Source organism: Pseudochaenichthys georgianus, unplaced genomic scaffold, assembly GCF_902827115.2.
Source record: "Pseudochaenichthys georgianus unplaced genomic scaffold, fPseGeo1.2 scaffold_587_arrow_ctg1, whole genome shotgun sequence".
NCBI classification, from domain to species: Eukaryota; Metazoa; Chordata; class Actinopteri; order Perciformes; family Channichthyidae; genus Pseudochaenichthys; species Pseudochaenichthys georgianus.
Genome location: NW_027263146.1, coordinates 16951 through 41422, shown reverse-complemented (window position 1 = coordinate 41422; position 24472 = coordinate 16951). Strand labels below are relative to the sequence as shown.

Sequence of the window (24472 nt, the reverse complement as noted above, 5' to 3'; positions counted from 1 at the left end):
GTGAGGAAGAGAATGAGGAACTGGTTTAACCTTCATTTAACAACAAGGAGTCAAATGTAAGCATCATTTTAGAAATACAAAAGTAACTATCTATACGTATACATATTTGGAAAGGTGGACTGAATGGATTAATATGAGGATCAGAATTCAACAATAAGTAAGGTGTTTGAAGAATCAACCTGTGTGTGTGTGTGTGTGTGTGTGTGTGTGTGTGTGTGTGTGTGTGTGTGTGTGTGTGTGTGTGTGTGTGTGTGTGTGTGTGTGTGTGTGTGTGTGTGTGTGTGTGTGTGTGTGTGTGTGTGTGTGTGTGTGTGTGTGTGTGTGTGTGTGTGTGTGTGTGTGTGTGTGTGTGTGTGCGTGCATGCGTGTGTGTGTGTGTGATCTAGCATTACTATCCTTGTGGGGACCTACATCTGTTTACAGACTCACGTGTGGGGACTCGCCTCCCTTATGGGGACATAAGTACAAATACTGTCTTTCTTTCTGTTTTTCCCCAATTTTACTTTTACCATGACATTTTCATTATAAAATATATACACATTGAAGGAATACTGAATATATGATAAGTAGTTAGGATGCTAAATGTAAGCTGATGCACATTTCTGTTTACACCCCCACTCTTGCAGTAAAGTGTGTGTATATACTTTACATTAAAATACACATTTTACTCCAGCTCCTGCTACATGTTGTTGTTTACTTCTTTCACTCCTACCTACTGTTACTTAACACCATGGAAACCTGAGGGTAAATGTTTCCTCTTCAATGTTTCACTTCTCTCTGTTTCATCCAGGTGAGTCTCCCTCTGGTTTGATGCATCTAAAATAAATAATGTAAATTTCTGGTGAGTTATTTCTCAGGAAGTTGTTTTGGGTTTGTTTTCATAAATACAGCTGAGTGAGAGCTTGCTGACCTTCACACCAGGTCCTCCTGCTCCTCTGGTTCTTATGTCTGTTCTGCAGAGACCATGTTCAGGTCTGAGACGTCCTCATACACAGAAAAAGGGTCTAACTGATGGAGAGACAACGAGAGGAGAGTCAGAGGCCATCATTTGAGAAAAATGCAATTATATTTTATACTAAAGGGGACCTATCATGCAAAATGCACTTTTGTACGTCTTTTATACATGAATATGTGTCCCCTGTGTGTCAGGGAACTCACCAAGTGTCAGAAAACACAACCCTTTCTCTTTTCCTCCATACCCAAATCTCTAAAAAAACGGGGCTGCAACAGATCTTATGAAACTATTAGAATGTCCCTCTGGCTCCCTCGTCACTTAAATATGAAACACCTGGCTTAGAAATGTTGACAATCAGTAACAGGTAATTAACTGAATAACTTTATTTAATGATATGGTTACTTACAAACAATACAAATCAGTGACATCAAATGAGTTTTACAAATTTAAAAAAAATGTTTAACAAAACACTAACTTATGATGATAATGAAGCAGAAGTTAAATATGAATAAAATGAAAATTATCAACATGTAAAACAATAAAAAGGCAATTAAACTGAACATCAGAGCAGAACAAGATTGTGGTAAATATATATTGTACATAGAGAAATGTGGGCTACTTTGAGAAGCTTCAAAATTGTTTTCTGTCTTGGAATTTATAAATTACAAGCTTCAGCATACGTTAGCTACATGATACTAGTAATCTAGCAGACCATATATTTATATGTATGTTTAAACTATTTGAACACGGTTAAGAGAACACAGATGTTATGTCAATACTCTTGGTTTTTTGTTGACTACGCTGTACAATGCAGATGGATCCTCCGCAGCCTCATGACGCTCTGATCTGTTGATAAAGCAAAACATAAACTCACATTACTGACTAAGAACATGTTTTGGAAGGATGAAACAACATAATCACTTTATGTAGCAAAGGAAAATGATATTTTACTCACTCTGCAGTAGCACTGTGACCTTTTAAATGTGACAGTAGAGTGGTCAACATCTTCCTCCTTGTCCTTCTCGTCTTTCTTGTGTCTGCGGAGATGAGCGGGCTTGATGTTGGAGTAGAGAGCATCGTCCTGGTTTTTAATGAATCTCACGCTGGCATAGCAAACCTCGGCCTCCGGCTCTGGTGTTGCATTCTGTACTTCAGCTGAAGGGCGGTCATACATGCGTACCTGAAGGAAAAATCACAAAGACAAACACAACATATATTTCTAGTGGTTAGTGTCTCATAGAATGCCAAATTACCATTACGTTTGCAATGGGGCTTCTTTGCAAATTCAGTACATTTAAAAATTCCAAATCAGGCACCAAAAACTCCTCGATTTATTAAATGTCCTCATCTTTTAGGGTCAAGCTCAATTTTCAAAGCCTAAAAATGATTAAAAGGTTTGAGGCATAGACTGTATTTAAGAAGTTGACATGATCAATATGAATTTGGCTAATTATGGTGTTGAAGCCTTGAATTTGGTATTTTGCCCACTACCACCTCAATGTTCTGTTCTGAACAAAAAACATGTTACAAAAACTTTTTTTAGGACTGCAAATTGGTTCAAGTTGTAAAAAAACAACTGTGGACAACATTATGTTTTTTGATAACAAGTCACATTTTTGCTAATATACTCTAAATGGGAGCATAACTTACAACAAATAAGTTGTGCTGTATTAAAGAACACTTTAAATCAGCAAGTAAGACCATAACCTCCTCAGGAAAATGTTTACTGAGGTCATAAATCATGTTAAAAGTAGGCAAATTCTCTCATAGAATTCTACACAATCAGATTCTGTGTTATAGCCAGTGGATTCGCTCTCTGCTGGCCATCGGAAAGAATGCAGCCTTAAGGCACTTTGGCATTGGCTTCATCTTTCAGACCTGAGGTGGCTGCTTGCTTTGAGATCACTTCTGTTATTGTCATTGTATCCCCCAATATTTAAAAAATGCTTACATGTATGGAAAGGTTGACATCCCAAGCAATGGAAAGACCAAAGACACCTTACACATAATGTTGATAACCGTATGACACAGAATGAAAAGACAAAAGCATAGCTATGGATTTATTTATATATTAATTGAATTTAACAGGAGGAAAAAAGAAAGTATGACAGGTACTGAATGGTAATTGCCTGCACACTGGTAAGCACGGCAAAAAGGCTTCCGATTCACCAAACTCACACACAGACGACAGACTCACACACAGATGGCGACAAAGCTTCACCGAAAAAGTACCACATGGTCCATGAAGAGCATCTTGATTACGTTTATTTTGGTCTTTAAACCTACAGACAGGGATCAAAGCCTCAACACTGTGATTAATGGATGCTCGATTCTACCTGTGAGAGAGATTTTCTTTTCAGCAATGTAGATGGAAGGAATGGAGGCTGGAGTCCGCTTTATATCAAACACCTGAGTTTATTGAGAGCCACGGCCGGGAGCATGGGCAGGGTTCTCACACGACTTAATCACGTGATTCCCCAGCCAACACTGAAGATTACACAGAAACACAGCGCAAATCTACACAGATAATCAAGGAGGAGCCTCTATTTCGCGCGTCTTCTGATCGATAATCACAAGAACCTGGATTCAGAGACAAAGACAGTCTGTTAAAGTCCTCTGGCAGTTAGTCACAGTCCCCCAACAGGAAAGCGGAACCTTTAACCCTTTAACCCCCTGCTCTAAGTTATGGCAGACCTATGTGAAACACAAAATGCTTTTTGGTACAAACACACAACAAAATATTTCCCTCACAGATCCACGCTTTTATCAATTCATTGATAACCAATTAACATTAGTCTAAGAATAGTTTCAGTCACTACTTGAATCAAATAAAACGTCCTCAGAGTTGGGTGGATTCCTCATTACATTAATCACATCAAAAGCAGAATAAGATTGGAACAGCCAATCACAATGGTTGATACAGACAACCATAATAGAAAATCATCTTTCTTCAGTGTTTGATTTCTTTTGTCAAAAAGCACAATAATAACACACATGCAATACAAAAATATAATAGTAAAATATATGTTTCAAAAACAAGATCTTTTATCATTTATCCCTCAGTTAATCTCATTCATCAAACACAAATTCAAATTCAGCTTACATCTTTAAAGATTTACTTTAAGGTAATTACTTATTAAAACACAATTAGAATGTAGGATTATAAGAAATCCAATTGAGGTATAAAATCAGAATCAATAGGGATTCAGTTAAAAATTCACAGTTAAGGTATAAATTCACAGTGATGAATCGATCAATCTGTAATCTGTAAAGGTACAGTGTCCTCAATCTTTAGCATTACTTTTCGTTTACTTCAATACACTTATTCAAGAGTAAGGCACTTTACTACATACATTTTATTCAAATACATTTGTTTAACATCTGAAAAGGAAAAGTTAGGCATTTTATTTCAACAACCTGAGGAAAGAAAAGTCAAAATATCTATTCGTGTGAAACCGTCAGGCAGGTAATTGTATTTACTGTATCAACAATGAGAGAGACTAGGCCCTCGTACTGTTAAGATTGCTCAGAGTCTGTGGGGAAAAGTTGTACCAATCCTCAGCCTCCTCGCTAATTCTGGATGCTATGTTCAGCTCACTAAACCAGCTTTCGTGAAAGGAATTGGGCTAAACATGGGAGAATGCATAGATTCTGGCATATTTTGGCACCGCCAACAGTTGCTAATATTGTGTTCATGTGCGTAGTCTAACATTAAACTTGCTGCAGAATTAGTTTTAGTTCGTTTAAAAGGAGTGATTTAAGGCCTTTTTGAAAAATCTACATCACCTGCTGAGTATTTAAGTGGAGTGGATAGAACATTTGTTTTTCTATCTAAATGTAGCATGCAGTAGCACCTGGATTGGGAACCTGGTAATCTGGTTTCCTCGTTGTACATTTTACCTGGTAATGATTAAGGATAGTAACATTGTCTGTTATAATATTAGAAATATCTTATTGTTCAATACATTATCAATCTGAAAATATCAATTAATTTATTTTGTTTAGTGTGAAAGTGTAATCTGATCTGACAATTAATTTATTTGTTTAGTGTGAAAGTGTAATCTGATCTGACAAAATATATTTGTCACCACTATGTAACACATATCTGTTCATCGGAAATATAAGAACTATCATTAATTGTACATCTGTAATCATCTGGTCATTCAATTCAAATGTTATCTTTGTACAAGAGCTCGAAGAACATGTCCTCCTGACTCGTTCTCCTCCTCTCTTTATGACACAGAATGTCTGGTGTGTGAAGGCATCCTGATACTGTAGATTAGCACTGAGGTGCTGATTGGCTCAAAACTCTTCTTCCCCAGAGCACCATATTTCAAACCCCCCAATTGCTCTGCTTTTTGTGGCTCATTCAGTGAGCACTTTATGATCTCCCAGTGAACCAGAGGCTCATCTGCCTGCATTCCTTCTGCTATCTGCTTGAGAGCAGAGCCTATTCCAAGTGGCACATCCAGATGCCACCCCCCGTGATGGGAGAGGTTAGGAAGAAATCTGCCCTTCCAAGAACCATGGAGCCTCTGAAGCCATCGCTCGTCCTGCAGAGTTGTCTGTTTGGCCCCCCCCCCGAGCAGTAAGATGAAGAAGCATCCCATCCCATCAGAAAGTTGAAGATTAGAATCCTCTCATCTCGAACGACCTCGTGCCTCCTTGCCCGTGGCTGGGGGTGCTCTCTGCAGCCAGAGGGTGTGACCCTCTCTCTCTGACCCTTGACCTTCAGAGCTGTCCTAGTGATTGGGTTAACACTTGATAGGGATGTTTTCCTGGGTGCAGACAACTCAAAGTAATGGATTAGCACATTATCATTCAATTACAAAAATAGGATAGGCCCCTCAGAATTATTTGGGAGCCTTCCTGACACATGCACATGCATACATGTAAGGTTTGTGTTAGTCATTTAACATGCAAGAATCATATACTCATCAGTCCAAAGCAGAGAAATGTTATTTTAAGTTAAATGTGAGCTAGTCCCTGTGGATATAACCCGTTCTCAATTATTCTAAATATTATATTAATTCACCATTTACCGTTTGATAAAAGATTAGTTTATCAGAAGTACATTTCCTCTTCCATAAACATAGGTTTGAGAAATGAATGTTTCAATATGAGATCAATTACTCAAATATAATTGACTCTCCCCTCCCTTTTCTTACATATGTCACATAATGTAATAACAACGTAGGAGTCTATTTAAACATGGTATCGTCTATAAGCTATTAATCGAGAAAACTCAGTATCAGCACGCAACTTGCAAATAACTCTTCTCTCTTTCCTATCCCTCTCTTCCTCATCTCTCTATTCTCTCCTCCACATCTCTCTCTATTCTCTCTCTCTATTCTCTCTTTCTATTCTCTCTCTTATCCTCATCTCTCTATTCTTTCTTCCACATCTCTCTCTATTCTCTCTCTCTATTCTCTCTTTCTATTCTCTCGTCCACAGCTCTCTCTATTGTCTCTTACTTCAGTTAGATATGAAATAAAACATAGAAGTCCATGTAAGCATGGTAGAGGTCATAATCCATCAGTCGAGAAAACTCAGTATCAGCTGTGCGCAACTAACAAAAACAATTGTGAGAACCATATATTATGCAGGAAATGCACACCTTTGTTGAAAAAACAAAACAAAAAAACAAAGCATCTCTGATTTGGGAGGAACAGCTTCAACCCCCTAAACATCTGAGTCACCACTGAAGGAGCATGAATGATAGTGGGCGTCTGAGGGTGTCTTTACTGAGAAATGTCAAACAAATTCAAAACCTTACATTTGAAAACAGGTTTGCATTCCTCCACTTAAGGTGACGTTATCATTGGAAACAATAAGAACAAACTATTTTGATATAGAATCTATAAATTGAATCTTTAGAGCAGAACAGAATGGTTGTATTTTTAGCCTAAGCTCCGTGCAGCCTCATGGTCTATATAATGTGAATATATGTAGTAGACAGTAACAGGCCCCTGACAACAGGCCTATACTAAAAATGGTAGGGGCTTTTCACAGCTTGCCAACCTGCAGGCATCCTCTGCATAGCAGTATGGATAGCCTTAAAAAACAAACAAACCCACTCTGTGGTAACGAGAGTCATATTTCTGACCCTTGTGCCCAAGTGAAGCCGTTTGACTCATCTGACTGACCCAAGGGTTTGGAGCTGGTGTGACAGGGAGGCTTCCAAGTGTTCAGAGCAGACGTCAAGCTTTCAGTTCATGGCTCGGTGGGGGGGAGCAGACCCATGTGAGACAGTATCAACGGCTGTAAAGTTCAGTTTGAGGAATGTCATTCTCTCTGTGAGCAGGGAATGGTGTCCATTCTCGGACCAGACCATTAATGTCATGTAGCGCAGCCATAGCATCTCTGTGACTGCACTCAGCCGGTCTGTAGTAGGGCAGAGCTGGGTGACTTTTAGTGAAGCCGTCCGAAGCCATAGACAACAAACGGAACACAGGATCATCAATGTCTCTCTTTACCAGTGGCTCAATCATAAAAGAAATTAGTGGGGAAATGTGGAACACTAATCCATCATGTGAAATGTTGAGGTAATTTAAATAATTACTTATGGGATGAAATCAAATTATCATTAATATTAGAAACTAAAGTCAGTTAAAATAGGACTTGCACGGATCAGAATCTAATCAATACACCATTTTCCCAGCTCTGTAATGAAATGGATGACAAGCAGGTATGCAAACTTGTCACCTTTTGAATCCAAACTAGGTCGTTTGTGTGATTCATGTAGATCTGCAATACAAATATTATTTGGGGCATGGGCAAGGTTGCCAACTCTGGGTACCTGGCTGGATTGAGATTTCGATATCATGGGTTTAATTACACACATGCGCACGAAATGACTGCTATCGTGTCAGTAGCGGGACCTTAGCATATATGTAGGATATGTATATAATATATATATATAAATGCACAATATTGGACTCAGACTATAAAAGGGCACACAGTTTCATTCACTAATGAAAGTCAAACACATGTTTGTTTCCACTGTTTTATTGTGTGCCTGTCATGATAAGCAATTAATTGACTTATCAGCTCCTGAGTATTTTTTTTTTTTTGTTGGGTAATCTATGGTAGGGCTAACCCATACAGTGGTGGGGCTCAAATCAGTATTTGAAATGTAATTACATATTGATTGATTGATTGAAGAGTTTATTAACAGCTTGTATATTGGGTACAGTACAGCTCAAAAAATACAATTGTCAAGGGGATGCAGACCAGAGAAAGACTTTCGTCTTGTTTACATCAGGGTCCCCCATTTCCAATTCATCATGTCATTTAAGACATATAAGACATATTTGACATACAGATGGCTATATCGCCCCCTTGACGGTGAAACGCCACGCATGAGGTTTGGATTATTTCCCTGTCTCAATCCAAATGGAACTGTATGAAATAAAAAGGCACATTTGTGTGACAAAATTGACATGCTGAAAACCCAACCCCGCAGCGGCGCTGTCTGAGGGGATTTTGTTGAAATACTAACATAAAATACACATTCTCTCTTGAGATGAAAAAGAAATCCATCGACAGTATTACTATACGACATATTTAAATGAAGCTGAACCTGCTGCTCCTCACAGAGGAAAAAGGCTGTGTGAACTACTTTACATTTGTGGATAAGGGTGGATATCCCCCACTGTCCTGTGTGTGAAAAATGGAAGACAGCCCACACCTATCAATCATCAAACCGTGGGGTCCCATTTCATTTTCAGCATGAAGCGAACTGAAAAACCTTTCCGGCTAACGTTAGCTTTAGTACTCTTGTTCTTGAGTAGAAGTACCAGAGTGTAGGAATACTACGTTACAGCAAGAGTACTGCATTAAAAATGTTACTCAAGTGAAAGTAGAAAAGTATTCTCATCAAAATATAGTGGAAATAGCGACAGTAAAGGTAGTCGTTGTGCAGATTGGTCCATTTCAGAATAATATATGATGTGTTTTATAATGATTGATCTGGTAGACCTGCAGCTAGTCTGAAGTACTTTGTAGACTGCAGGGTAGCTGGTGGATTTACTCCAGGTGGAACTAAAGTCTGATTTAACACTTGATTATATTTCACATAATTCATCCAGATCCGCAAAGTAACTGAAGGTATGAAATACATGTAGCGGAGTAGAAATACACCATGTACCTCTGAACTGTAGAAGTAGAAGAATAAAGTGGCAAAACATTTAAATACTCAAATAAAGTACAAGTATCTCAACATAGTGCTCAAGTATAGTCCCTGTTGAGTTTATGAACTTAGTTACACCAGTGGCTATACAGATAGAAAGACTAAGCCTTACACAGAGGCATGAAAACACATCTATGAAAAATGCTCAACAATGCTGCCAGAACCACAAACTGACTGCTACAATTAAAATAAATGCCTCTATCCATCTCCATCAGATGTATATAGCACCTTTCAACGCAAGGCAATTGAAAGTGCCTTACAAAAAATGAAAGACATTAAGCATTAAAAGAAAAGCTAATAAAATAAGCATTAAAAGGACAAATACATGGATAAAAGTTACAGTGCGGTCTAAAATATGAATAGTTCAATTTAACAGAAAAAACAGAAATGTCCTATGTGGGTCTCAGAGGGTTAAAAGGAAAAGTACATGGATAAAAGTTGCAGTGCGGTCTAAGATATGACTAGTTCAATTAAAAGCATAATAACTGAACGCTGCTTCTCCATGTTTAGTTCTGACTCTGGGGACAGGAAGCTGACCAGTCCCTGAAGACCTGAGAGATCTGGATGGTTCATCATTTAGCAGGAGGTCAGAAATGTGTTCTGGGCCTAAACCATTCAGTGCTTTATAAACCAGCAGCAGTATTTTGAAATCTATTCTTTGACACACAGGAAGCCAGTGTAAAGACTTCAGAGCAGGAGTGATGTGATCCACTTTCTTAGTGTTAGTGAGGACTCGAGCAGCAGCGTTCTGAATCAGCTGCAGCTTTCTAATAGATTTTTTAGTGAGACCTGCAAAGACACCATTGCAGTGTCCAGTCTACTGAAGATAAAAGCATGGACAAGTTTTTCCAAATCCTGCTGTGACATTAGTCTTTTAATCCTAGATATGTTCTTTAGGTGATAGTAGGCTGATTTAGTAACTGTAAATCACTTACACGTGTGTGTGTGTGTGTGTGTGTGTGTGTGTGTGTGTGTGTGTGTGTGTGTGTGTGGTGTGTGTGTGTGTGTGTGTGTGTGTGTGTGTGTGTGTGTGTGTGTGTGTGTGTGTGTGTGTGTGTGTGTGTGTGTGTGTGTGTGTGTGTGTGTGTGTGTGTGTGTGTGTGTGTGTGTGTGTGTGTGTGTGTGTGTGTGTGTGTGTGTGTGTGTGTGTGTGTGTGTGTGTGTGTGTGTGTGTGTGTGTGTTTGGTTGGGGGTAGCCAGATGTTCCTCTTTGTGCCTTTAGGCCATAAAACCCCCAATGGTCGCTCTGTGGTCTTGCTCAGATTCTCTGCCCCTCCAAAGGTCACGCCTGTGATTGACCTCGGGTGCAGGATTTTAGGAGCAGAGGAAAGGGGAGATTCCGTCCAAAATGCAAACCTCTCCATGACTTGTCTTTAAAACATTCTTTAAGTCCTGTATTAAGTCTTCTGTTATGTAGCGGTAAATCCCATTTAAAAATGAAGAGCAAAATAGTTTAGTTTACTTCTCTGTCTGTTCGGATTTGGAAATGTTTATGATTTATTTTGTGTGCTCGTGAACGAGAGAAGGAGAAAACAACATCTACCTTTGAACTGCAATTACTTATCTTAAAAATTGCAACATTATACTCCTTTAAAAAATTGCTCAATTCATTTAAACACATTTATTATGTGCACAATAAAACCTCAACAAGTATATTGATCCTGGCTTAACCAGCGACTTTTACTCTATTGTTCATAAGCTCAGTATTTGACAACTATTAGGATTGTAGTAATGTCTGTATAGACCAATTGTACTAGAAATAATTTGAAACAGTTTAATAAAGAATGTTAAACTATATTTAAACTGTAATTGAACTTCAACGTATATCAATTATCTGATTCCAGTGGCCAGTTGGAAACAGACAATCAACAAGGTTTTCATTTTGCAGCAACAGCGCAAAAGTTTCAATTACTGTCTGACTACATTGCATTTAGCTGACGCTTTTATCCAAAGCGACTTACCTTAAGTACATTCGACTAGGAAGACACAACCTTGAAGAAAACAGAACCCTATAAGTACATCAGGCCTCACAGAGCCAAGCACCTCAAGTGCTTCTCAACTGGCTATAGATAAGCCAGTCCTCATGTCTGAGTCTGGTTCTGTCTTATCTTCTTTGTTTTGGAATGTGTTCAATACATTACGTTTTTTTTTATTATTCATTATTACCATATAATACATAGATTTAAGAATAAATGAAACAAATAATACAACATTGAGCTGTTTGAGCTTTTCATCTTTACATTATTGTTTTATTTCTCTCAAGTCATTTAATTTTGGTGAAATAACTGAAGTTTTAGTTCATTTTACCCTGGCTGTGGACTGATTCATTATGAGTTGTTACAACGCATGCACAAGACGGCGGGTAGACAAACAAACACGAAACAATTATACAAACAAACACTGCAGTTAGACAAACAAACATAAAAACTCTCAACAACTCAGCCTGACAAAAACTCTTCCAGCCTATTTTAATCCGAATTAGGGAGACTTTCAGAGGGGCCACTAATTATGAGCCCTCTATCCTCATAATTCTCGTGTATCTGCAAACACAGCCAAATTCAGCAATTCATACAACATTCTCAAACCACACATTGGGCACTTTCTTTAGTTCAAAAGCGTCAATAATCGCGGATAATGCTGTATGCTCCTTTTTTCTACGTGCAGCTCTCCCCAGGGGGCGGAGAATCGGCACCTCAGCAGAAATGCTATTTATCCTCTGAAAACTCCTAAATTCGGCGATTTGTTTAAATACAAATCTTGCGCAAACACAGCCAAATTCAGCAATTCATACAACATTCTCAAACCACACATTGAGCACTTTCTTTAGTTCAAAAGTGTCAATAATCGCGGATAATGCTGTATGCTCCTTTTTTCTACGTGCAGCTCTCCCCAGGGGGCGGAGAATCGGCACCTCAGCAGAAATGCCTAAATTCGGCGATTTGTTTAAATACAAATCTTGCGACATTGCTTCTAATTCAGAAAATCCACTTTGCTGGTGCATCTCTCAAAAGTTTCTCTGAATATTTGTTGTGTGTAATTGCCTGGTGAGTTAATTCCAAGAAGCACACACAGAGGAGATCGATGAAATTCGATATTCCTAGGTTATCATTAGCCCCAAATATTCTCATAGTTTTCACATAGGCCGTGTTTGCTCGTAGACACCTGTCCCAGCAACAAACACGGGGAAATCGGCCAGGACAATATCCCCTTGACACCGATTCCTGAGGTTATAGATTAGCCTCCAGATGTAAATGAGTAGAGAAACCCAAAAAAAAATGCAGCAGCTCAGTTCTCTCAGGTAATTTTAATACACCGTTGATCTCAAACGCTGGCGAGTCAATCTCAAAATAGAAATGTACTCACCAATGTCTGAAAGATCTGAAGGTGCCTGTCCGTGACGCCAATCTGTGAGAGAGATTTTCTTTTCAGCAATGTAGATGGAAGGAATGGAGGCTGGAGTCCGCTTTATATCAAACACCTGAGTTTATTGAGAGCCACGGCCGGGAGCATGGGCAGGGTTCTCACACGACTTCATCACGTGATTCCCCAGCCAACACTGAAGATTACACAGAAACACAGCGCAAATCTACACAGATAATCAAGGAGGAGCCTCTATTTCGCGCGTCTTCTGATCGATAATCACAAGAACCTGGATTCAGAGACAAAGACAGTCTGTTAAAGTCCTCTGGCAGTTAGTCACAGTCCCCCAACAGGAAAGCGGAACCTTTAACCCTTTAACCCCCTGCTCTAAGTTATGGCAGACCTATGTGAAACACAAAATGCTTTTTGGTACAAACACACAACAAAATATTTCCCTCACACTACCTCCTGAGTCACATTTCCATTAGGTAAAATATTTAGTTTGGGAAAAGGACGTTACCAAACAGGGACATGATGCACTGTTGAAATTAGTTGCAGGTGACGGTTGACCCTAAGTGACACCTGAAATCTGCTTTCTCACCTGAGCGTCGTTGTCTGGTCTCTCTCCAGCTTCCGTGGTTGGTTTCGAGGACCTCTTTCTTCTGGAGAACAAAGTGAATTAACAAAGAAATTAATCTCAACATTAAATAACTGTGTAGCATAACTGAACGTAATCAAAGTAAAACTGAACTGCTTACCTAATCAACAGAAAGGCAATGAGGAATATGATACCCACAATAACAGCAGTTATTGATCCAGCAGCGACTGATTTCATTGAACCTGGGAAACAGTGACAATTAGCTTTTGTATTACAGCTATTTTTGAGTTCCTTAACATGTAATGATTAGTCATTAAATCTGAGATCTTAAGAGAGAAGCATTTAAAATAGTAACTCATCACAGTTTGTTTTTGCTTTTGCGTCCCATAAATGATCAACAGCACAAGGGTGTTTTTAAAACCGGAAACAACCGTTGATATTGGCGCCCCCCAGACTAACGATTAATAGTTGACTTTGCACTCAAATGTTCAAATCTCTGTTTTGGATTCTTCAGAGCAGTCAGCTGATCCCAACTTAGTGATGAGGTTAATCACCTTATCAGGAATGCTGCCCACTCAAAATAAATATTTCCTGGAACATTTGGGAAACTATAGTTTTCGATGCCAAAGAGAGGGACTTGATGATATTCTGGCAATCTGTCCGGTGACTGAAAAAAAAGGGAGGGAAGACCTTTTCTAGCATCTTGTCAAAAGTGAAGAAGTGCTGACCTCGACCGGGAGAGCACAGAGTGTTGGAAAACTTGCAAGTAGTCAAAAAGCCTCACTTTAGCAAGATGACAAGGGGTAAGGCACAAATAATATCGGATGGGTTGTACTGGTTGACACCCCAATGCAGAGTAATGCAGAGGTTGTTGTCGATGCCTGGGCCTAGCAGAAAGGGGAAGTAGACTATGTGTGGTGCTTGAAATGATTGGGGTATCACAAACAAGTCCGGCAACTTCAAGCAGCAAACCTCAGATTTAGAATTCAAAATAACAATTCTGTCCAGAGAGTGTAACAGTTAATTGCATCTTGGATCTTCAAAGAATTGTAGTGCTAAAGTTGCTGCGCCTCTTGGGAGGTCCTGAGGTGTGAAATGACTTACCTGCCACACCAATCAGAGGTAAGGTGGAGTTACTACGTCCTAACTTGTTCTGGGCTCCGCAGGAATACTTCCACTGTGTTCAGCTCTGAAGTCAGTGATGGTGAAGATCTGTCCTGAAGCTTTTGGAGAGTCTTCATCGTCCTGTACCAGGTGTAGCTAGCTGCTGGGTTAGCATCACTGCTACAGGTCAGAGTCACTGAACTGCCCTCCTGTATCTCAGCAGAACTCACTGACACAGAAGGAGGCTTTGGAGCATCTGGAAGAGAATGTGTAGAAGTGTATCTTTAGTAAAGTAGATCTACTAATTCCCTACTTGATATCATCAAACGTTGGTTTACTCTCTCAGCAGACATAAGAGGACCAAACAAATAAAACTAGAAAAATGAAAAATGTCTTCATCCCTAAGATTTACATAACGAAAGCCAAGTAGGCAAATCACAGAGTAACACATGGAGAGCTCATGTCACGAATGGCCCAAATCCTTCAGCTGCAGCCAATAAAGAGTCATCCCTTTATCAAACACAGAGGCATTTTGGACTGAAACAAATGAAACCTTAGAAGTAACAGTAACATATTACGTTACATGAAATCCAACTCTTTTTAGAGGTATTGCTTCCAAGCTCGCATGGACTGGAGGAATGACTCAAGGGATCACAAACCTTCTTTTAACGTACACATGGCATGTGAATATGTTAGACATCAAAAGGTGATAGACGTCCTCTATGAATTTATCTCAGATAATGTTTCTACCAGGGAAAGATCATCACAGATTAACAATCACTATCTCTACTCAACACATTTGTATTTAGTGAGTTGTTGATGTTTTGGACTTACATTGGACATCTATGTGTACTGATGTAGAGTTGATCTGGCCGTACTTATTCTCAGACTCGCAGTGGTAGTTCCCTTTGTCCTCTAAGGTGATAGAGGCGAGTTGATGAATGTCTTTTGACCCCCAAGGCAGTGTTTGGTTGTCCTTGTACCAGGTGTAGTTAGCTGCTGGATTAGCGCCACCTTTACAGGTCAGCTGCAATGATTTGCTAATCTCTATCTCAGCGGAGGGACTCGCTGACACAGAGGAAGTCTTTGGAGCATCTGGAGGACAAAAGAGAGAAACCAGTTTTTTGGGCACATGATTACAACAAACCAGAAGCAGCGACACAATGAGTAAGCTCACTTCACTTCCACCTACAACTGAAACCCTGCTCCATGAGACAGGGTGTTATCACATCTGCAAAGATGGCAGTTTAAATATTTCCTGATGGACCTGATGATGACATTTGGCCACAAGTTTTCTCTTCATGGCCTCATCTTTTTGAGGAAGATGCATCGCAACAATTTTAAGTGTCTCAAAATCTTCTCACGCTGAAGACAAACAACGTTTCTCCACAGTTTGTGTAGCAATGTGTCTCTGGGACCTCAAATGTTGCAATAACAAAAGTGATTGCAACATGTTATGGCTTTACTTAGAAAGGCGCTGCATGTACTTTACATGTTTTAACACAGCACCAGTGGCATTAAATGTGTCAACATGGTTTCAAGCTTGGTCAGTTAGGAGACTGACCTCCTGCGGTTTTATACACACAACTGGAAGGATATAAGAAAGACACATTTCCAAATGTACATTGAAATAATGAGTTGTTGAGTGGCCACGGTCAGGATGAATATTCATCTTTAGCACATATAGAATTTAAAATGTAAGCACGAGTCCATAGCACATTTTATGCCAGAGTCACAGTATTTGCATTTGTAGTATTATTATACTGTATGCTTGGATATTTATCAGACATGCCTGATTAACATAATGTGAGGCGTCCATTAGAATGGTTTCTATGTTTTGTTATTTGACCACTAGATGGCGTAATGGGGCAACAGCATATAAGTGATCTCCAGGCACAGGTGCATTGATTGTGACTGGGAGGGCAATAGTTTTTTGAGCGTTTTTTGAGCGTGTCTATCGTGTCTGTGACAACCCGGTATCACGGCAAGACGTGAACATGTGATGATTTACCATGCTGGGAGACTTGAATATGTCACAATTTCGTCCCTTCAAACGTAACAGTTAGACGGTATTGTTAACCCATGTTAACCATGCGATGTGAAATCCGAAAACATTTTTTCAAATAAAATTATACTTTATTCCGAGTGTGCTTGCTTTTCGCTTTGAAAGTCATCACATAACGGCATTGTAATACACAGTTCGGCTGCATTACATATTACATATCTGCCGTAGTTCTGTATTTATAGAGCCCTGATGAGAAGACTTCTAGACAAACATGAGGAACTGCCGCCAAAACTGAAAACGTGACGTGGATCATAAATATATAAGCAATTAAACAACATCTTACATTTCTTTTCACACAATACGTCTCCTTGCAGTATCAACACTAATTCGGCTGACTTTTATATTTGATCCAATTGGTAGATAGGCTGTATTTACACCATAAAGGTGCACAGCTGATATAAAGGGACACCTAGTGGTTAAAGCATGTTATTGAATTGTATTATTTGTATTATTAGATATTAATAATAATAAGGCATCCGACAGAGCTCTCCTTACACACAGACTGGACTTTTACTGAAACCTAAGGTCAAAAGAGGATGAGAAGCACTCCTATGATTACTGATGTTACTGAGGCTTGCCCCACTGCAGCTGCTCATTCTGACTTTCTTCTGCTCATAATATATTCAGCCTTTCTTCCATGTTGGCACTACTGTGCATTTATTTGTCTTGGATTTACACTTTTTCCAAGTTATGGGAAAGTCCTGCTCCAGTTCTTGAGGAGAAATGTGTTAACAAAGATGACCCTAGGCCAGGGGTGTCAAACTCAAATACACAGTGGGCCAAAATACAAAAATGGGTACTATTCGAGGGCCGGACTGGTTCAATGTTTATTGCAAAACATATTGAAATGAACTTATTGCACATATTAAACCTGGAACTAACAAAGCTTCAATTATTGCCTATAAAAACAACATTAAACATTAAATAATCAGTTGCATTCATTTCTTATGGCTCTATCTTTAGCTTTTCCAGAGTCATTTCTTTCAGGCCAACAACAGCTTCAACAAAACTATTCCCCTCAAAGAGAAAACCAAACATGTCCTGTTGTCGTGAGAGACAAAATGCAGAAGGAAACATCCATTAAACTCAGGTTGCTGCTCTGTGATGCTAGTTCAGACACTTGGCATCTCATCTCGGGGTCAAGTTCATCAATGTTTGGGGTCAGGCTCTGAGCTGAGGAGACCCTCAGGATGGAGTGAAGGTTTACGTGCAATATACCGGCGGGCCAGATCTAATAGTGATTAGAAATTACATCCACCACGGGCCTGATTTGAGTTTGACACATGTTCCCTAGGCGATGTTGTTTCTCATAGTACATGTTGTACAGGGTATTTAAATCACAAAATGTGAATAGCTGTGTCGATGTATTTTAGACTTTGAAGGTGGAGTGACAAATGGATGGGTCATTTTTTGATTCTGTGAATTTAGACCAAACAAAGCTTCTATAATCTCCTGAAGCTTCTCTGTGAATTTCACCAGGCTTAAATGTAAAGCCAGTAGATATAAGAAACTAACAAAAAATACTCACAATGCACATCAATAGAGATGTCTTTAGATGCCTTCGTCCCCAGCTTGTTCCCAGCTGAACAGCAATACTGTCCAGAGTCAGAGGAATTGATGGAGCTGAAGACAAGCTTTTGTCTTATTTGTAGAACATAGATGTCTGCATTTATCTTCTTGTACCAGGTGTAGTTAGCTGCTGGGTTAGCATCACTGCTACAGGTCAGAGTCACTAAACTGCCTTCCTTTATGTCATCTGAGGGACTCATTGACACAGAAGGAACCCTCGGAGCATCTGGAGGAGATGGGATAACAGAGATTATTCCAAGACTATGTGTTGTTTACTGGATTAGAAAAAAAAGTATTACAAGTTTAAACTCCAGAGTGAAGCTGCATTTTGGATTGAAGGTGGTCCTACAAAATGCATGTTTGACGGTTTAAATCTGGGTCCCAAATCTGCATAAAATGTCACCCTTAAACCACGATACATTGTACTAAGATATCCGGATCTTAACGGACAGTTGTTGAGTATCTCCTCTCACACATCCCTGAAACTGGCCCTCCCGCTGTACTTCTCGGAGACTTCAACCTCCAGACGGGGAAGATAGACGAACTAACATCTCTGTTAACCGCCTTTGCTTTCTCACTGTCTCCGTCCCCACCACTCATAAAGCTGGCAATGTCCTTGATCTCATATTCTCAAGGAACTGCGCTACTTCTAACCTCTCTGTAAACCCGCTCCACACATCCGATGCACCTTCTTCATTTCATTCTCTCTACCCCTTTCCAAACATAACAAACTAATCTCTTGTCATCCTGCAGCCGGTCCGCCGTAACCTTCGTTCCCTCTCCCCCTCTACCTTTGCCTCATCGGTGCTCTCCAGCCCTCCCTTCCTCTGACTCGTTCCAACTCCTGCCTCCAAACTCTGCTGCAGAAACTCTCCTCTCTACTCTCTCATCCTCTCTGGACTCTCTCTGTCCTCTCACATCTCAGCAGGCCTCGTCAGTCCCCTCACTGCTCCCTGGCTAAATTATGCACTGCATGCTAATAGAACCGTCCTTCGGGCAGCAGAGCGGAAACGGTGGAAATCCAAACACCGCGACGACCCTCCTAACCTATCAGGCTCTCCTCTCCTCTTTCTTTGCTTCGAATCTCTCAGGCAAAAGCACTTCTTTCAAGATAAGATCCAATCTTCCTATTCCAATCTTAAACACCTATTTTCCATCTTCTCCACCCTCTTGGGACCCCCCCAAAGCCCCTCCCCCCTCCCCACTTCTGTCAAGCGACTTGTTAACCATGTTTGAAAAAAGGTTGAGGATATTCGCTCTTCTTTGTCTGATCACCTTTACTCACCGCCGGGTCACCAGACCCCTCCTTTCACCCACACACTAACCTCCTTTTCCCCTCTCTCTCCAAGTGAGGTTCTTACCCTCATTACCTTCTGCCCCGCCCTACCACATGTCCTCGTGGACCCTATCCTTTCAAAACCTCCTTCAGACTATCGGTGCCTGATATTCTACCGTTTCTCACACATTTCTCAACACTTCTCTAACTTCTGGTCACTTTCCACACACTCTCAAGGAGGCGAGAGTAAACCCTCTCCCAAAGAAACCCACTCTCAACCCGTTTGACATGTTATAAACTACAGGCCTGTCTCTCTACTCCCGTTCCTGTCTAAAACACTTGAACGCGCTGTCTTTAAACAACTCTCCCATTATCTCCATCAGAACAACCTTCTGGATCCGCACCAGTCTGGTTTCAAGGCAGGTCACTCCACAGAAACTGCTCTCATTGCTGTCACTGAGGAACTGCACACTGCCAAAGCAGCATCCCTCTCCTCTGTCATCATCCTTTTGGACCTGTCTGCTGCATTCGACACGGTGAACCATCAGATCCTCCTTAGCACTCTCCAAGAACTTGGAGTTTCAGGCTCTGCACTTTCCCTCCTCACCTCATACCTCAAAGACCGTACCTACAGGGTAACTTGGAGAGGGTCCGAGTCCGACCCTTGTCAATTAACTACAGGGGTTCCTCAGGGCTCTGTTCTTGGTCCCCTCCTCTTCTCCCTGTACACAAACTCGCTCGGATCTGTCATTAGCCCGCATGGTTTTTCATACCACTGCTACGCTGACGACACCCAATTAATTCTGTCCTTTCCCCGCTCAGAGACCCAGGTCGTCGCACGCATCTCTGCTTGTTTAGCTGACATCTCTCAGTGGATGTCCGCTCATCACCTCAAGCTCAACCTTGACAAGACTGAACTGCTTTTCCTTCCGGGAAAAGATTGTCCCACTCTTGACCTGACTATCAACATCGGCACCTCTGTTGTTTCCCCGACTCAGACTGCAAGGAATCTGGGTGTGATCCTAGATAACAACCTGTCCTTCACTGCAAACATCGTCGCTACAACCCGTTGCTGCAGATACACGCTTTACAACTTCTGGTCCAGGCTTTCGTCACCTCACGCCTAGACTACTGCAACTCCCTCCTGGCTGGTCTACCTGCATGTGCCATCCGACCTCTGCAGCTCATCCAGAATGCAGCGGCTCGTCTGATCTTCAACCTTCCTAAATGTTCCCACACCACGCCGCTCCTCCGCTCTCTTCACTGGCTTCCGGTAACTGCTAGAATTCACTTCAAGACACTGGTACTTGCGTACCATGCTGCGAATGGATCTGGCCCTTCCTACATCCAGGACATGGTTACACCGTACACCCCAGCACGTGCACTCTGCTTTGCATCAGCCAATCAGCTCGCTGCACCCTCGCTGCGAGGGGGACCCAAGTTCCCATCAGCAAAAACACATGGGTTTGCTATCCTGACTCCAAAATGGTGGAATGAGCTCCCCATTGACATCAGGACGGCAGAAAGCTTACACACCTTCCGGCGCAGACTGAAAACTCATCTCTTTCGACTCTACCTCGAGCGATAGAATTACTAACAAAGAACTGCTAACAGAGCACTTATATACTAATAAAGGACTGGCGTATCTAAAGCCAGTTGAGTAGCACTTGAAATGCTTGGCTCTATGAAACCTGATGTACTTTATGATTCTGTTTTCTTCAAGGTTGTGTCTTCTTGGTCGAATGTACTTATTGTGAGTCGCTTTGGATAAAAGCGTCAGCTAAATGCAATGTAATAGTAATAGTAAATGCATAGTTCTCAATTGCTTCCATGTACTGCACTAAACAGCCCCTAACCAATAACAAATACTGACTTTATGATGAACCACACATTTGTTTTTATGTCCCTCTCCTCCAGTCAAATGGTGCCCAGTACTGACTTGTTGGTTGTTACTGAGTATGTTACCACCAATAAGACAAATATATAAACAATTGGTGGGTCATACAAAAATATAACGGTGAAAGCAGGTTAGTAAGGAAGGAATTTGAGATAACTATTGACATTAATTAAAGCAAATATTAGTGCATTTACAAAATATTCAGTAGGTGTTTAGCATTTAAGTAAACATTACCTACTCTATAAAATGTGATTAGAAGTTACTGCCTGTACATCATTTATTACCTACCCATTATCTGGATTCCATGCAAGTTGAAGAGAGTTTTTATGATCATTCAAATATTCTCATGCAGAACTAGACAGATTTAAGCTGAGTTACAGCGGACTGTAAATGACATCGATAATAACCGATACTCACATTTCACATCAATAGAGATGTCTTTAAATGTCCTCCTCCCCAACTTATTCTCAGCTGTACAGTGATACTGTCCAGAGTCAGAGGACTGGATAGAGCTGAAGACAAGACGTTGTCCTTCACTGAGAGGAGGAAGGCCTGATTTTGTATTCCTCTTGTACCAGGTGTAGTTAGCTGCTGGGTTAGCTTCACTGCTACAGGTCAGAGTCACTGAACTGCCCTCCTTTATCTCAGCAGAGGGACTCACTGACACAGAGGGGAGCTTTGGAGCGTCTGGAGGAGATGCAAAAACAAATAATTGTCTAGGTTACAATTAGTGTTTTAACAGTACATGTTGTACAGGATATTTTAAATCACAAAATGTGAGAAGCTATGTGTAACTGCATTGTATACTTTGAAGGTGGTCTGACCAATGGATGGTTCACGGTTTAAATCTAAGTCCTTGAACTACACTAAGCCTCTGTTATCTCCTGAAGCTGCTCAGTCTTTTACAGCAGACTGTAAATATAAAGCAAGTAGATGTAATAAAGAAGTTAAGGTTACTCACATTTCACATTAATAAAGGTGTTTACAGATGTCCTCCTCCCCAGCTCGTTCTCAGCTCTACAGAAATACTGCCCAGAGTCAGAGGACCGGATGGAGCTGAAGAGAAATTGTGTTCCTTCACTGAGAAGAGGAACGTTTGGATTTCCATTCTTCTTGTACCAGGTGTAGTTAGCTGCTGGGTTAGCTTCACTCCGACAGGTCAGAGTCACTGAACTGCCCTCCTTTATCTCAGAGGGTCTTGACAAAAAAAGGCGCCTCGGAGCATCTGGAGGAGAAGTGTGAACAGTATATATTAACAATGTGTTGCTCACTGCATTAGCTCAAAGGTCTCTACATTATTGAACGCTGAATGAAGCTGCATTTCGAGTCATTACAGAGCATTGAATGAGGAACTCATTCCAAAATAACCCTAACTTGAAGGACAGTTGTTGAGTATTTACTAATCACATTTTACACTGAAGTACACTGAAGTACAGTGAAGAATCTAAAACATTGACTTTAATTAAATGTATTGGTTTTTTTTGCATTAGGTGAGTTGAAAGCAATAATATTAAGTTGAACCTAATATTTTTCATTTAAAATGTATATTACTGCTTTCAACCAAATACAATTATGTGTAATTTGTTGACATAATACATTGAATTCAAGTCAACGTTTCAGTTTTTTCACTGTAGCTAAGGAATATATTATAGAGAAACAACCGTTAGTTATTATGTAAATGAATTCATATCTACTGTCAATAATCATTCATGGGTATTTCTGAATTGTTATTTGTCACAATCTGTCTGTGTTGTGTTTTGTCTTGTCTAGATCTGGGGTTACGTAGTGTAACCCAGCTTCTATGAGTATAGGCGCAGCCCTCTAAGGCTATCGTTATTGGGTAATCCCACTGCACGTGTGCAGCACTGACAGACTTAATCCACGCCCACCTATGACGTGGGCCCCACCTCCAGGCTCACTTCCGTATAAATAGGAAGTAGGCCCTACAACCTGCTCCCACACAAACAGCTTTTCTTCAGATATTTGCGGAGCCAGTGGGGCCCGAATCTTAGAGGGCTGCGCCTATACCCATGGAAGCTGGGTTACGTAACCCCAGTTCTATTTCGTATAAGGCTTCGCCCTCTAAGGCTATCGCTATTGGGTTAAGGGCGAAGCAGGATGTAGTCCACGCCCCACTGGTCCGTCCGTTACCAGAAGCACAAAACACACCTACTCAATTAATAACCCATGTCCATTTCGCCATGCGTAATGGAGCATCACATTCCCAGGGAATATAGCATTTCAAAAATGAATGTTCTCCATCAGGGAAAGAAGGTAGGCTAAACAGGCTACCTGTCGTTATAAAACGTAGAGACCAAAGTCCCACTTGTTAAAACGATCAAAGAGGGGGAAAAGGGCAGCTCTCTAAGTGCCGACAGGCAGGAGAGAGGGCACGCAGTTGAGTCCCCGACATTACTCACTCTGACAGGACACTCAGTACTGAGTGTGTCAGAGAGGAGTGGGAGAAATCCCTCAAAATAAACACGAATAAAAGAACAGGGGAAGACCAAGATGCAGCAGTGCAAATGTCTTCCACTGTCATTCCTCCATGCAACGCCGTAGAGGAGGAAAATCCTCTGGTGCCGTGCGCTTTGATGTTTTCTGGGGGATCCACCCCAGAGGAGAGATACGCCTGTGACACAGCCTCACACAGCCAGTGTGACAGGCGCTGTGCCGACAGAGGCTGCCCTATTGAGCGCTCTCTGTAATGCACAAACAGACGAGCTGCGTAAAGCAGCCGTGCGTGCAATATAGCTCTAAAAGAGCTTGTGATCACCTTTGGCATAAAAGCCGGGTTAGGGCGCAAAACAGCTGAGCTGCCATCTCCTTGGATCCGGAGACATGAAGGAGCCACAGAGAGAGCAGACACATCACTCACCCTTTAGCTGATGTCAGAGCCAGGAGCAGAGCTACTTTGGCTGACAGAAACTTCAGGGGGACCGGATCTAAAGGTTCAAATGGAGCTTTACTCAGTGCGCGTAACACTAAACCAACACCCATTGAGGCGCCAAAGCGCGTGACACAGGTCTGAGTCTCTGTGCTCCCCGTAGAAAACGTTTTGTCAGAGGGTGACTAAACATCGTGCTGACACCAATCTACGTGGCAAGATGAAATGGCAGCAGCATATGTTTTTACCGTGCTATAAGCCAATTCCGACAGGAACGACAGCACGAGGCACGGAACGCTGTCCATGTGTAGGATGTGTGTTCAGCAGCTGCGCTGATCGAACACCTCCCTGGCGATTTATGTAGGCCGCCGCTGCTTTGTTGTCTGTTCGAATCAACACATGTTGATTGTACAGCAACAGGGCGAAGTGCTGGATTACTTTCCATATAGTAATTCCAGCACGTTTATATGGAGAGACATGTGAGCCGGCCACTGTCCCCCCACTGCCTGCGACATGCACGTTCCTCAACCTGCGAGAGATGCGTCTGTGAACACTGCGGTGTGTGACGTC

General features: G+C 41.1%; 1 protein-coding gene across 1 annotated transcript in view; it reads right to left on the bottom strand.

Moving 5' to 3' along the window:
• Nucleotides 1-711: 711 nt before the first annotated feature.
• LOC117443337 (cell adhesion molecule CEACAM5-like) overlaps nucleotides 712-24472 on the bottom strand; it is a 39896-nt gene continuing 16135 nt past the window's right edge. The window contains exons 7-17 of the mRNA XM_034079323.2: nucleotides 21977-22240; nucleotides 21433-21702; nucleotides 17802-18068; nucleotides 15043-15303; nucleotides 14209-14464; nucleotides 13265-13346; nucleotides 13108-13168; nucleotides 1911-2135; nucleotides 1735-1801; nucleotides 911-1008; nucleotides 712-816 (exon numbers count right to left, since the gene is read on the bottom strand). Coding sequence (XP_033935214.1) covers nucleotides 14241-14464; nucleotides 15043-15303; nucleotides 17802-18068; nucleotides 21433-21702; nucleotides 21977-22240 — 1286 coding nt within the window. The 3' untranslated portion in view covers nucleotides 712-816; nucleotides 911-1008; nucleotides 1735-1801; ... (2 more) ...; nucleotides 13265-13346; nucleotides 14209-14240. The remainder of the gene's footprint in view (nucleotides 817-910; nucleotides 1009-1734; nucleotides 1802-1910; nucleotides 2136-13107; nucleotides 13169-13264; nucleotides 13347-14208; nucleotides 14465-15042; nucleotides 15304-17801; nucleotides 18069-21432; nucleotides 21703-21976; nucleotides 22241-24472) is intronic.